We start from the raw sequence: 15,041 nt of genomic DNA, 5'->3' as shown, positions 1-15,041 counted from the left end.
GTAAAGAGATAAATTAACATCTTGAGTGAGGTCTAATCCCATTCTGCATTTGTTCAAATCTTGCTGCAAAGAATTTTTTCCTATGAATATAGTTATCTATTTATCTCTTAAGTGCTGACATCTTCTGTGGGTTATTATGTATGTATGTATGCATGTTTGTTTGTTTATTTATTTGTTTGTTTGTTTGACTTCTATGCCACCCAATCCCGAAGGACTCAGGGCGGCTTACAACAGTATAAAATGCAAAAACAATAAAAAGAAGTAAAATATAAAATCTGAGTTATAAAACCTTAATTAAAAACCCTAATAAACATGATAAACTAACCCAAAATGCATACTAACTATTCATACAATTAGGCCATAGTTGTTGTTGATTCATGGCCTCCAGATCTGTTGGCAAAGCCAGGTCTTCGTGGCCTTACGTTAAGCCAATAGGGTGGGAGCAGTATGGACATCAGGGGGAGTTTATTCCATAGAGCCGGGGCAGCAACAGAGAAGGCCCTCCCCTGCGTTCCCGCCAACCTGCATTGCTTAGTTGACGGGATCTGGAGAAGGCCAACTCTGTGTGCTCTTATAGGTCTCTGGGAGGTATATGGCAAGAGACGGTCCTGTAGATAGTCTGGCCTGAGCCATATAGGGCTTTATAGGTGATAACCAACACCTTAAATTGTGCCCGGAGACTAATAAGAAGCCAGTGCAACACACGGAGCGTAGGTGTTATATGGGTGTACCAATGTATACCCATGACAGCTCGCATGGCTGCATTCTGGACAATTTGGAGTCTCCGAACACTCTTCAAAGGTAGCCCCATGTAGAGCGCATTGCAATAATCAAGAAGGGAGGTGATGAGGGCCTCAGCGACTGTGCATAGAGCCTTATGATCCACGTAGGGCCGCAACTAGTAAACCAGACGAACTTGGGCAAAGGTCCCCCTGGCCACAGTCGAGAGGTGGTGATCAAGGCTCAGCTGTGGATCCAGGACACCCAAGTTGCAGACCCTATCTGATATGGTTGACTGAAGAATCCCAATAGACAAGAGACTTCTATGCTCAGTGAACAGTTTCCCAGCCAGGAGAAGCAATCATTTCACAGATGGGTTCCTACCGGTTCAGACCGGTTCTATTGAATAGGTAGTAACTGGCAGTGCTGAAACCACAGCAACACAGGCTTACCATGCCCCTGAGCTGCTTCTCTCTGCAGCACTACAGGCGACACCACCTTGTTTTTTGCTTCTGTGCATGTGCAGAAGCCTTTTTTTTACCATGTGTGCGCACCCATGTGATACATTGTGTCCCTGAGCAAATTGGAAGTAACACAGTCTGGAACCCACCCCTGAATCATTAAATCCATTTGCATCACCAGCTGGTCTCAATCACCTCACAAGATATCCTTAGGAAATCATCAGATTGAAGGAAAGATCACCTTCCCCCAGAAAGGCAGTAAAAAAATCAGACAAGAATGCCAAGCTTGCATCCTACCTTTCAACCATTTCTTCTATAGCTAAGCCAACTCTTCTGTAAATAACTGTTCCAGCTGTGTTGGAAGTATACGCCAAAAAGTTTAATACAACCCTTTAACAATCTTTAAAGCCTGCTGTTCTGTTTGCAAAGACTATACACTTGTACTGTTCGGGTCGCATCCGACCCAGACCAAAGAAGGTTTATTTTAGGTACTTAGATTTGGTCTTTTTGAAAAACGTTTTCACTGGAATACTAATTCGAACTTTTCTGAACAGAATGATAGTAAAATTGAGATGAAAAAATTAATGCTTATATTTTTATTTTGCTCGTAAATGCCTGCCCATAGCGTTTTTGTGAAATTTTTCCAATTTATAGATAGTTTAGCCTGCAAACTGCATACAATTTTGCTATATTTGTTGTTGGATTACTAGTTTCAACATTTCTGAACAAAATGAAATGAAAATTGAACTGAAAAAATTGATGCTTATTTGTTTATTTTGGTCATAAAAGGGCCGACCCACTGTTTTATCAAGCATGTCACTTTATAAATTTTTCTAGGTCCCTAATTCCAAATATTTTCAATAACTTAGGCATTGAGTTACTAGATTGAACATTTCTGAACATAATGAAATGAAAATTAAACTGAAAAAAAATGATCCTTATTTGTTTATTTTGCTCCATATGAAAACTGAAAATAATGACACACAGCAAGACCGAGGGGAGGTAGCCCTTTTGGAAGTAAAATAAACAAATAAGCATCAATTTTTTTCAGCTCATTTCTATTTTTCTTATGATCAGTAATGTTCAATTTAGTAGTGTATATCAATACCTTAGGGGAATTTTTTTTAGAGATTTGTAGCCTAAAAAACATAAACTGAAAAAGATGCTCCAAATCAGGGGGGAGGCGTTTCTGAGCAAAATAAACAAATAAGCATCAATGTTTTCAGTTCAATTTCCATATCATTATGTTCAGAAATGTTCAAACTAGTAATCCAATCCAAAACATTTTAAAAAAAATTGGAACTGGCAGGCTAAAAAAAGTGGCAATGATTGCACATAGCCGAAATGTGGTTTTTGCCTTTCTGAGTGAAATAAAAATATAAACATCAATTTGAAACCTTAGGGAATATTTTTCTGATGATTAGCAATGTTCAGTTTAGTAAATCAATGCCTAGCGTATGAAAAATATTTCGGATTTGGAGCCTTAAAAAAAAGGTAAGTGAAACTGATTGCACACAGCCGTGGGGGTGAAGGCCCTATTTCTGAGCAAAATAAACAAATAAGCATCAATTTTTTCAGTTCAATTTTCATATCATTATGTTCAGAAATGTTCAAACTAGTAATTCAATGCAAAAAGTTTTAATCATATTTTGATTTTGGAGCTTGAAATATATATAAGTTGAAAAAATTGCACACAACCGAGGGGGGGACTTTTATGAGCAAAATAAACAAATAAGCATCTATTTTTTCAGTTCAATTTTCATATCATTATGCTCAGAAAAGTTCCAATTAGTATCCCAGTGAAAAAAGTTTCAAAAAAGTTGGAACTGGCAGGATTTGGAACCTAAAAAAAAGATAAAGTAAAAATGATTGCACGCAGCCATAGCGGGGGTGGAAGCCCTATTTCTGAGCAAAAACCCCCAATAAGCATAACTTCTAATGATCAGAGATGTTCAAAATAGTGATCCAACACAAAAAGGTAAAAAAAAAATTGAACTGTCAGCCTGAGCTAGATAAAAATGAACAAAATTGCACAAAAACGCTAAGGGCAGCCTTTTGCGAGCAAAATAATAATATAACATTGTGTTCAGAAAAGTTCAAATTAGTATCCCAGCAAAAAAAAGTTTTCAAAAAGACCAAATCTAAGTACCTAAATTAATATCTTTTTGGTCCGGGTCGTATACGACCTGAACAGTACAAGTGTGACTTTTTTTGCTCAGCAAAAACTAAGCCCCCCCCCCCCAAATTCTCCACTGGTGAGTTGAGAAAACTGGTGTGATCTGTAGTAGCCCACCTCTGGATTGCACCTCTGGATTGCACTCACCATCATAATGATGGCCTTGGAACTGATTCTTTATGATTTGTAGAGCATTTCAGTTGTCACAAAAACATTAGTTTAGCCCTCCTGATCACATCACCTGATTTATTTATTTATTTATTTATTTATTTATTTATTTATTTATTTATTTATTTATTTATTTATTATTTGGATTTGTATGCCGCCCCTCTCCGAAAACTCGGGGCGGCTCACAACAAGTGAAAAGACAATCCAATACATAATCCAATTAATTAAAATATTATAAATTTAAGAAAAACCCCTATACTATTTCTGGCTCTTAACCTATTTGCATTTACAGCTAGTAGAGGGGGAAATGTTAGCATTTGCTAATGAGATGGGATTGCTTTGCTCAATTATTGAGATTCTGGCCCAGTTGTTATAAGTGAAGGTCAACCTGTAGTATCACATTCCAGCAATTGAATTCTGGCATTACTCTTAATGGTTAATTTAGTTGCCAGTTGAATTGAAATTGTTACTGTATATTAATTAATAATATGTTGAATTTGTATTGAAATTTATAGATAAGCTCTGTAATTATCTGAAATCCAATAAATTGTAGATATAAAGATGATAGACAAATCTCATCACTCACTCATACATTCTGTCACTAATTTACAGAGGATAAGGAGACAAGAAATGTGTGTGTGTTTGGAAACCATGCCTTCTTTGGAAGTTCATCTCTGATATCATACCTAGGAACCCTTCTTGATATCTAGAAAAATCTGTAAGATATTTTCTGTTTGCTTTTGCTTAAGTTATGCTAAATTCTGATATTTGGTTTAGAGCCTGATGTTGCATCAAGTGATGCCGTCAATATGAACTGTAACATTCAGAGAGATGGAGACAACTATATAATCAATGGCAAAAAGTGGTGGAGCAGTGGTGAGTAAAAATGTTTCCTATAGTGTAAAAGTATAGTAGTGAGTTTTTGTATTAGCACATCTCCCTCATTAAATAGACTGGTTTCTCTTGTTTTATTATACATGTATTTGAATACTTACATACTAATTCATTAAGCAACTATTTACTTACTTATTTACTAATTTATTTAGCATATGACATTCAATGTCAGGTAAATATACAAATGCTAAACATAATGCAGTTCTGACAGCCTAAATTGCTAGTTGGCACTTGTGTGCGCCTATACACTGCAGGGACAAGCTAGCTTAAACAACTATTTGTGCACTCAGGTTGCTGGTTCTTCTGGCCTTCTCTGCTTGTCTCGCCTTGTCTTGCCTTGTATTGTGTTGCCTTGCATCTCGCCAGGTCCGGCACCCTACTGGCAAAACTGATTTCAATTTATTTTCCCACTCCTTTTCTCTTGGTGAGGGTTGTCTCCTAGTCTGGTCTCGGGTGTGGACTGTTGCAATTTTCTCTTTACTTTCCGGAAGGTGGGGGAAGGTATGGGATGATCGGATGGCCTTCTTCCTCTCTTTGGCTATTATACTGGGATTTTTGTGATACAGCATCAGCAAGGAGGAATTATTGATTGATTGATTGATTGATTGATTGATTGATTGGATTTGTATGCTGCCCCTCTCCGAGGACTTGAGGCGGCTCACAACATAGAAAACAATATACAATGTACAAATCTAAAAATCCAATTAATTTCACTAAAAAACCCTTTAAAATTCTACTGACATTTAAAATCATTCATTCCCATCACATTGCAAAACATAGGTCATTTGTCAGCCACGGGGCAAGGGTCTAATGGTCCCAAGCCTGGCGGCACAGATAGGTCTTTAAGCTTTTACGGAAGATGAGGAGGGTGGGGGCACTATGAATCTCTGGGGGGAGCTAATTCCAGAGGGCCAGGGGCCCCACAGAGAATGCTCTTCCCCTAGGTCCCACCAAATGATATTGTCTAGTTGACGGGACCTGGAGAAGGCCAATTCTGTGAGACCTAACCGGTCGCTGGGTTTCATGCGGCAGAAGGCAGTCCCACATGTATTCTGGCCCGATGCCATGTAGGGCTTCATAGGTCATAACTATGTAGGGCTTCATAGGTCATAACCAACATTTTGAATTGAGTCCGGAAAACAATTGGCAACCAATGCAGATTGTAGAGCATGTCTGGGCAAGCACAATTTGTAGTTTTTGAATGCTTTTCAAAGGTAGCCACATTGCAGTAGTCGAACCTCTAGGTGATAAGGGCATGAATGACAATGAGCAAAGACTCCCTATCTAGGTAGGGCCGTAACTGGTGCACTAGGCAAACCTGGGCAAATGCCCCCCTCGCCACAGCTGAAAGATGATGTTCTAAGGTCAGTTGTAGATCGAGGAGGACACCCAATTTACAGACTCTCACTGAGGGGGGTTAAAAGTCCCTTCCCCCTTGGTGATGGATGGAGAGATGGAATTGTCCTTGAGAGGCAGTACCCACGGCCACTCTGTCTTGTCGGGGTTAGGTTTGAGCCTGTTGGCACCTATCCAGACCCTAACAGCCTCCAGACACCAGCACATCACTTCCACTGCTTCACTGTGGACATGGGGTGGCGATGTATAACTGGGTGTCATCAGCATACTGATGACAACTCGCCCCGTGTCCTTGGATGATCTCACCCAGCGTTTCATGTAGATATTAAACAGCAGGGGAGAGAGGACCAATCCCTGAGGAACTCCACAGGAGAGGGACCTAGAAGCCGACCCACTAATACCGACTGCGACTGACCGGAGATGGAGGAGAACCACTGCAAAATGGTACCTCCCACTCCCAGCCCCTCTAGTCGGCACAGAAGGATACCATGGTCGATGGTATCGAAAGCCGCTGTGAGATCTAGGAGCACCCCAATACAGGATAAACCCTATCACAGGCGCACCAGAGATCATCCATCAGTGTGACCAAGCAATTTCCATGCTGTTGTAGGGCCTGAATCCTGACTGTTGAAGGCCTAGATAATCGGCTTCATTCAAGGGCCGCTGTAGCTGGAGCAATACCACCTTCTCAACAACCTTCCCCTTAGAGACTGGATGATAGTTATTACATACAGCTGGGTCCAGGGAAGGCTTCTTGAGGAGGGGGTGTTGGGAAGCTCCTTCCCTCATAGAAGCATTGACAATCTCCTGGACCCAGCTCCATTTCCCCTCCCTGCTGGCCAAGACCAGCCAGAAGGGACAGGGTCCAATAAACAGGTGGCGGAACTCACAGATTAAGGAAGAAGCAAGTCTTTCTACACATGGTGGCTAGGTGGGATTCCGCTGATGCAACCAAAGCAGTATGATACACGCATCTTGCCGTCTTGAGTGCCACTTTATAAGTTCAATATGAACTCTTAAAAGTGTTTGGTCAGATTCATATTTACTTTTTCTCCAACATATCTCTAGAGGTCTCTTCTGGTGTTCCATCCCCTAGAGTTCCTTGGTAAACCAAGGAGTTCTCCAGGGTCTACTGCCACAGAGAGGTCGCAACGGTGCAATCTGGTCAAGAGCCCCTGCTGCTGCCATATTACAGACTGCAGCAAGGGAGTCCACCAAACTCTGTACAAGCGAATCCAGCAAAACTCCAAGTGCCCTTTGAAAGCCCTCTGGTTCCATCAGGCGCCTGGGGCAGAACCAACTAGTCAGTTCCACCTCCCTGCGGGGGAGGATTGGAGCTTTAAATCAAACCGTAGCAGAAAATGATCTGACCATGACAAAGGCAAAATATCTAAGCCCCTTAATCTCAGATCATTACTCAACTGCTCTGAGAGGAATACCATGTCAGGAATGTGGCCCTCCTGTGAGTTGGCCCTTGAAATACTTGGGTCAGGTCCATGGTTGCCATAGTGGCCATGAACTCCTGTGCTAACCCAGAGGATTCACCAAGCAACGGCAGATTAAAATCCCCCAAGACAATAAGTCTAGGGAATTCTACTGCCAGCCCGGCTACCTCCTCAAGCAGCGCAGGCAGGGCTGTTGACACGCAGCTGGGAGGTAGTACGTGAGCAACAAGCCCACCTGAACCCCTAAATCCAGCTTCACAAAGAGGGACTCACAACCCACAATCTCAGGAACAGCAAGTCTGCGTAGGCTGAAGGTCTTCTTGGCTATAATAGCCACTCTTTCCCCCCTTCTCTGGGGTCGTGGCTGGTGTCATACCTGAAACCCAGCTGGGCACATTTCAGAGAGAGGAACTGCTCCCTCTGGGCCCAGCCAGGTCTCAGTCACATATGCCAGGTCAGACTCCTCCAGGAGTAGATCCTGAATGAGGGAAACTTTATTTACAACTGACCTGGCATCGAATAGCAACAACCTGAGCCCAGGTTTGGATTTCGCTCATCACCAGTACCCCGGTCTGAGCTCATGGGGCCAGAACAAGGGATCACTTTCAGGCAGCGAGCTCTCATCCCCTGGGAGCGATCTACCCCATGTCTCCCACCATATCTGCCTCTCCCCAGCATGACCAGAATATTCTGGCCCTCTGCCACTCCAGATATGGGTTCCCCCATTCCTCCCGCCTCTACGTCGCCAGGTAAACTGACCCTTCCATTCATAGCATTTATCCGATTCATTTCATACATACTCTCCATCCAATCCCAATCATCCATCTCTAAAATAACCCCTTTATGTTAATTAAGATACAGCAATAAAACATTAGAAAGAACATTAAAAACATTAAAACTACAATTAATATAGCAAGATCTAAATTAATTAAAATTAATAATTCAATAATTCATTAATTCAAGTCAAGATTTAAAACAAATATCATTCTAAAGTCAGCCAAGCCACAAGATCTTTCATTGGGGATGTAAGCTGTCCCCTCTTCAAAGTTCATCCTATGTTCTTCTAGAGGGGAGTAGTTCTCCCACAGGTAAGATCTTAAGTGGAGAACCCTCTGTCGGAAAGAGAAACTTACCGGCAGAGCACTCAGCCTGTTAAAACTGAAGTAAGGCTTTCCGGAGGTCGATGGATATTAAAGCACAAGTATTCATATTAAAATGAATCAAACTTTTATTATAAAAAGTAGAAAAAATAAGTTTAGCCAGTGAAATGTCAGGTCTTGTCCAACTGCTGATGTACAGTAGCGATCCAATCACTGAACGATACAGCGTTTGGTCCTCAAACTCAGGATGTTCTTCTCGGGCTAACCTGTAAAAATCAGTCTGCATAGGGGAATGACAAGTGTTCGCATCAGACATGTTACAATTTTGCAAAACCCCTTCTCAGTTTTTTCAATCTGAACACCTAGATAATCATTAATATGCCCTAGGCTTTTTAAGGTAAAATGTTTCTCAAGACCCTTAGCAAAAGTTTCACTCATGCGTTCATTAGGACCAATGTAAACAATATCATCAACATAAACAAGAACAATTTCATAAGTCTTACCTTGCCCTTTTGTGAACACGCATTCATCTGAGACGGACTTAATAAAGCCCATTAAATTTAGCTTTTGAATTAAGTGGCGGTACCACATGAGGACGCTCTGTTTCAGGCCGTAGAGAGACTTGTGCAGGCACCAGACATCACCTTCTCGGTCCTGGAACCCGGCAGCACTCTTGACGTAGATCTCTTCATTCAGATCAGCGTTCAAATAGGCAGTCTCTACATCGAACTGAAAAACCTCTAAATTCAAAGCAGTAGCAGTGATCAGGGCAATCTTGACACTCTCATTTCTGACTGTGGGTGAAAATGTGTCAGTGTAGTCATCTGGATAAATCTGAGAGAATCCTTGAGCTACAAGTCTAGCTTTGTACATCTTTCCTTCATTAGGTTTTTGTTTGACTTTATACACCCAGCGTGTGCCAATGACTTTCTTGTCTGTTGGAGGCTCCACCTGTTGGAACACCTTAAGTTTCTTTAAACAGTCCAGTTCACGTTCCATAGCCTCATACCATTTCTCTTGTTCAGATTCAGGCAAAAATTTAGTCTGGTGAAAATGTTCAGGTGGAAGTGTAAGATTGTTACACAAGAAAGAAAAAGGAGATTGAGATACTTGCTGTGCAAATCTCTTTGGAAGAGTTCCCTTGGTGGCTCTCTTTGAACGCCTTTGAATGTTGGTCCATTGTTCATCATCATCTCCGTCTCCAAGTTCATCGTCAGAGGTCTCCTCTGCGACTGTCGAAGACTGTTCATCATCTGGAACATCAGGGTTATCTGGAACAGCTGCCTGAGAATCAGGTTCCGCCATACCATCATCCTTAGGAAAATAAACTGAAGTATCATTACTATGTATACTGGACCAATTAGTGTCTTCCTCAAATTTGGCTGAATTAGAAATAACAGCTCTATGGTAAGTGTCAGCAAATTTGTAATACTTAGAGCTTTCATCAAAGCCGATGAATCTCATTCTTTCTGACACAGGACCTCCTTTTCTTCTTTGGTCAAGTGGAATGTTAACAGTGGCATAACAACCAAAAATGTAGATGTTTTGAACATCAGGCTTCTTACCATGAAGCAAGTAATAAGGAGTCTCTTGTATTGCGCTACTCCATGTTCTGTTAACAATGTAATTAGCGTACCTCAATGCTTCCCCCCAGTATGAAAAGTCCATTCCTGCATCCTCAAGAAGACAACGAAACATTGTCTGCAGAACTCCGTTCCTTCGTTCAGAAACACCATTATGGGCAGGAGAGTGAGGAGGAGAGGTCTGTTGACGTATTTCATTCCTTTTCATCTATCCAAGGAACTGTTGGGACGTAAATTCTCCACCACAGTCACTTTGAATGCGCTTGATCCAGACATCGTATTGGGTAAGTACCTCTGCAGCAAAGTCTCTAAAGACCTGAAACGCCTCAGATTTGTGTTTCATTAGAAAAATAAAACCATAACGTGAGTAACTGTCAGCTACAGTTAAGAAATACTTACAGTTACCTTTAGTAGGCCGAAATGGACCGACAACGTCGGTGTGGACCAATTCAAAAATGCGTGAAGACAATCTAAGAGCAAACTTAGGTATTGGAGCTGTCTTAGATTTTGCTGTGTTACACACTTTACAATCTAGATGAACTTTGCAAGCACCATCAACCTTGAAACCATCAACAAACTCAGGCATCTTTGCTAAAACGGGGTAAGAAGCATGCCCCAAGCGGCGGTGCCATCTCTGAACACACCTGGAATGGAAAGATTTGTTTGTTAATACATGTTTAACATTTGTAACAACATTAGGAACCTCGGAGATTTCATTGGCTTTAGGAGCCTCTGAATCTATGGTTGCACCAGGTTTTCTCTCTGGACCTGTGCTTTCGCCCTTTGGAACTTTTATACTTACATCACCCTTAGGTGGAGGTTTAGGTTTTAAGTAATAAACTCCTCTAATAGGAATACCAGTGGCAAGGATTTTGCCATCCCTCATAATGTAAGATTGTGAAAGTTCATGGGTTACTACAGTTCCTAATTCTTCATTCAGGCGATACACGCTGAGAATGCTGTTCTTGGCACTTGGAACGTAGAAAACATGCGAGATGTGGCAGTCCAGTTCTTTGACGTAGACTTTTCCTTCTCCTTCCACTTTGCAGAGGTATTCTGCAACTCCAAACCCCTCCTTGACATCTGTCTGGTGAAGTTCAGTGAAGAATCCCTTCTGGTACGCGATGTGCACCGCTGCTCCGCTGTCTAAAGTCCATAATTGACGTATGTTGTAGAGTGGACTCTTGTCAGGAACAGTTTTGAGGAGGAGAGTGTTAACATAAACACGTTTCTCACCTTTGGAGTCTTTGGGAGTTGACTTAGCAGTCCCGGAACTCTTTCCTCTGGATCCTTTCTTCTGGACTCCCTTGGGTTGAGTTGGATACGTGGGAGAATCAGATTCGCCAGATTGAACACTTTGCAAATCGGTAGACTTACAAGTGTCATCTCTCTTGGATTGCTTCTGGCGTGTGTATCTTGGTGTACTAGTTTTCTGTTGACCGCTCTTGGCCAAGCTAGGCTTGTATGTAGCTGACATTGGTCTAAACCTTGTGTGCAGCAATTGTTCTTCTTCAATGAGCAAGTTACAGAGTCTCTGTGTAGTTCTAAGGGCCAATGGGTAGCTGCTAAATCTGAAAACAGCCTCCTTCCATTCAGGGCCGAGAGAATTTATGATAGCAGCATTGACTTGCAAGAAATCCATGTGGTATCCTCTCTCTTCTAAGTCTTTATGCATTGATAGCATCTTAGACAAGTGTGGAGCAATTTCATCCCCAGACTTAAGTTTGGCAGTGGGGAATTGGGATAACAGAAGAAAATTGCCTTCTTCTGAAACTGGCCTGAACATACCATCCAATGACTCTAATAGCTCAGCAGAAGTAATGTCATGTGAGTACCTGGTTGATAGCTCTGAGTCTATGCTCATAAGAATGAGAAGTGTTGCTTTAATGTCAGCTTCTCTTTCTTCTTCAGTCCAGCGCCTTACTGGAGGATTCAGAGCGATCTGATCGATCTGATGGGCCAGTAGGAGCAATCTCATCTTATGGAGCCAAATCTTATAGTTCTGCCCATTCCCCTTCAACATGGACTCACCTTTCAGGATTGATGAGGTGATTGCTTGCCTTGTAGATGTAGCCGGCGTGGCTACTTGTGGCTGCTGCGGTTGGGCCACAGTACCCAGAGGCAAGGGTAAAGGCTGAGAAGGTTGGGCCAGTGGCAGACGAGGATTCAGGACTGGTGGTATCTGTTGCGGTACAGAAGTAGCTGAAGTTGGAGGAGGTGCATCCCGTTGCATTTGTGCAGCCTGAAAAGCTTGTGAGAAAACTGGTTTAGCATCATATTGAGCAAACATCTCATGAGTTTTAGTTTCAGGATATGCCTTTGCTTTGTGGGCATACCATCCACTAGAGGCCGCTGCTGCGTTATCTGCTGCTGTTGCTGTGGGTAAGCTGACTCCCCCTCTTGCAGCTATGGTGGGCATTCCAACCCCCCTTTCTTTTTTGGCTGCAAACAAAGAAGCCTCTGTTTGCAACGTGGCAGGAAAAAAGTGAGAAATAACTGACGCATGTGCAGTGTTAACTGGGTCACTTACAGAGGTTGATGATGTGGCTTGGCTAAACTGCGCATGACTGCCTTCGGCTGGACAAGACAATAGAATTCCATCGTTATCAGCTTCTGCGCATTGAGCATGCGGACGGTTTGCCATAAACATACATTCCATCTGTTCAGTTAGAAATTTAACTTGCAATTTCTTTAATCCCCTTAACTCTTTTCTCGATTCAGTAACTTGCTGCAGGTAACACACATATGAGTCTTGCTACTGTACTGTTTTCCCGCCTGGTTGGTTATCAAGATGAATACAGAATTACTCTAAATCCCGAATTTCACTTTCAAGCTTCCCAATCATTTCCTCAATTCTATCCAGATTCGAGGTGGTTCCCTTAACTCTGCTAGAAGTCAGAGAGACCTGATCATCAACGTGCTTTGTCTTAGCGCTAGCTTTAGAAGGCAAAGTTGATGAGTGGAATTCTTGGGAGGGGATTAGGGTCTCATCTTCAATTTCATCATCACTAGGCTGGGTAGAAGTGGTGTCTATGGGGACCCCAAGGACAGTTTTAACTTCTTCTTCCCCACTCTCAATCAGATAAGAATGACTTACGATTTGTTGAGTTTCGCCAGCATCAGAGGCTTCCAGCATTCGCTGCTGAGACATGATGAAGTTTCTTTTCTCTTCCGTAGTACGAATGAGGTCTTTGAGGGCAGTTAGCTGTCCATCAGAAATTCCATCTATGTAGCTCTGAGTCAAAGGAGGAATCTTCTTCCTTTTGGCTGGCATCGGGGAACAGCCAGTGTGCTTACGGTGCGTAAGCTCTTGTTGCTTTAATTATGAGCCAAACTCTCGGTACCATGTCGGAAAGAGAAACTTACCGGCAGAGCACTCAGCCTGTTAAAACTGAAGTAAGGCTTTCCGGGGGTCGATGGATATTAAAGCACAAGTATTCATATTAAAATGAATCAAACTTTTATTATAAAAAGTAGAAAAAATAAGTTTAGCCTGGAGCGGCTGAAAGTGTGTCTTACATCTCTAAAGACAAAGACCAGAATGGCTGCTAATAGCTTCTCTTCCTGCAAGGAGGAGGAAGTGAGAAAAGCAGTGTTACATCATAGAGAGGGAGGAGCTACATTAATAAACAGAGTTAACTATCTAACTAGAGGATGTTTCTTAATGTCTTTGGAGGCTGTCAATCCACAGCGTGACACCCTCTCCCTTCTAGCTCAGTATCTTTAACTGTTGTAACAAAGATAATAGCAGGTATAATAGGGGGTGCTGGCATCCATAAACCCCCTTTCCTACTGTCTGTCCGAAGAGACACTGTTCTAAAAGTAGTCTTCCTGAGGCTCTCCATATGAAAGTGGGGTATAGTAAAACAATGTTCTTAATGCTGGTTATCACCCCCAGCCAGGATGCCCAGTTCTGATCAGCCCCCAGGTTTAATCCTGGGCAGTTCAGCCTCAATACTGGTCGCTCTACCCCACAGACTCTCTGGTGCCAGTCACTCCCACCAGCCAGCGCTTGCAATTTTGCTCGGCAGCTCCAGCTCGTCCTGGTCTCCATTCTCTCTCCAGCACTGGTTGCTCTGCCCAACAGGCCCTCCTGTGCCGGCCGCTATTACTGCTATGGTTAAATATTTTTATAGATACTTGCCCAGGTGCTGTCCTTAAAAGATTTGAAAACTAGAAAGCAGAGTATTTTCAAAGACAGATCCAAATTTGTTATTGTTTGGAAGAAAATAGCTGGACTGGATAATAATGAACCTGAATAGATATTAAAAACAACAAGGGATAGAAGGACTTGGACTTTTAACTACCAACAAGAAAATTTATAAATTATTAAAGGCTGTGGAATACATTTTGTTAACAGCTGGACAGATTGTGAAAACCTAATGACTGGTGGCTTGAGGCTTGGAGACAAGTGATGAGCAAGGACAGGTAACGCCTCTGAATGAAATTTGAAATTGGACTGATTCTGCCAAAATAAAAGATTTTTCTATTTTTGATCTGAGAAGTGTCATTTTAAAGTTATGAATTAATCATGAAGAGATTATTGATGTTTTTAATGAACTTCTTAATGATCTCAGAAGAGCTTTCGGAATTGAAGTACTGTATGTGAGAAAGAATAGAATGAAAAAAAGAGAAGATAATAGTAGAAGAAAAGAAGACTGATGAAAATGAAAATGATGATGAAGATGGAAATAATATTTTTTTTATTACTAGAAATTGTATTTTCCCCCGAAAATGTTTTTTATTTTTCTCCACCTTCACAAAACAATTTTTCACACACGTGCGTGCACACACTCATACCCACGCACACATACCTTCCAGTATCCATCAATAACAACAACAGCTTTATTTTCCCAACCAGCTCTCTTATAATGAATGTTATCTCTTACATTAGTTTAGCTATGTTCATGTGCAGTTTTACATAATGTGGTAATTGTGCATACAATGAATAATCCAGCATTGTTAATGTTGCAGGTGCAAGGACAAACTCTTGGGAAATTTAAGGAGTATCTTGGCAGTAGGCACATCACTGCTGTTACATTTTCCTATAGCCTAGAATTTCCCCAGGTTTGAACTTTCCCATGCCTACCCAGAAGCTCTGTGATTGTAAAGCCTGAGCAGAATCCATGCTAACTTAT

At 41.8% G+C, this 15,041-nt stretch overlaps 1 protein-coding gene across 2 annotated transcripts in view; it reads left to right on the top strand.

Moving 5' to 3' along the window:
• Positions 1 to 15,041, top strand: part of ACAD11 (acyl-CoA dehydrogenase family member 11) — a 150,798-nt gene that overhangs the window by 96,967 nt on the left and 38,790 nt on the right. For both annotated transcript variants that reach the window (XM_070726354.1, XM_070726353.1), the window contains exon 13: positions 4,303 to 4,401. In XM_070726354.1, coding sequence (XP_070582455.1) covers positions 4,303 to 4,401 — 99 coding nt within the window. The remainder of the gene's footprint in view (positions 1 to 4,302; positions 4,402 to 15,041) is intronic.

The sequence above is a fragment of the Erythrolamprus reginae genome, chromosome Z (assembly GCF_031021105.1).
Source record: "Erythrolamprus reginae isolate rEryReg1 chromosome Z, rEryReg1.hap1, whole genome shotgun sequence".
Lineage (NCBI taxonomy): Eukaryota > Metazoa > Chordata > Lepidosauria > Squamata > Dipsadidae > Erythrolamprus > Erythrolamprus reginae.
The sequence above is the reverse complement of the archived record's forward strand: the minus strand, read 5'-3'. Positions and strand labels throughout refer to the sequence as shown.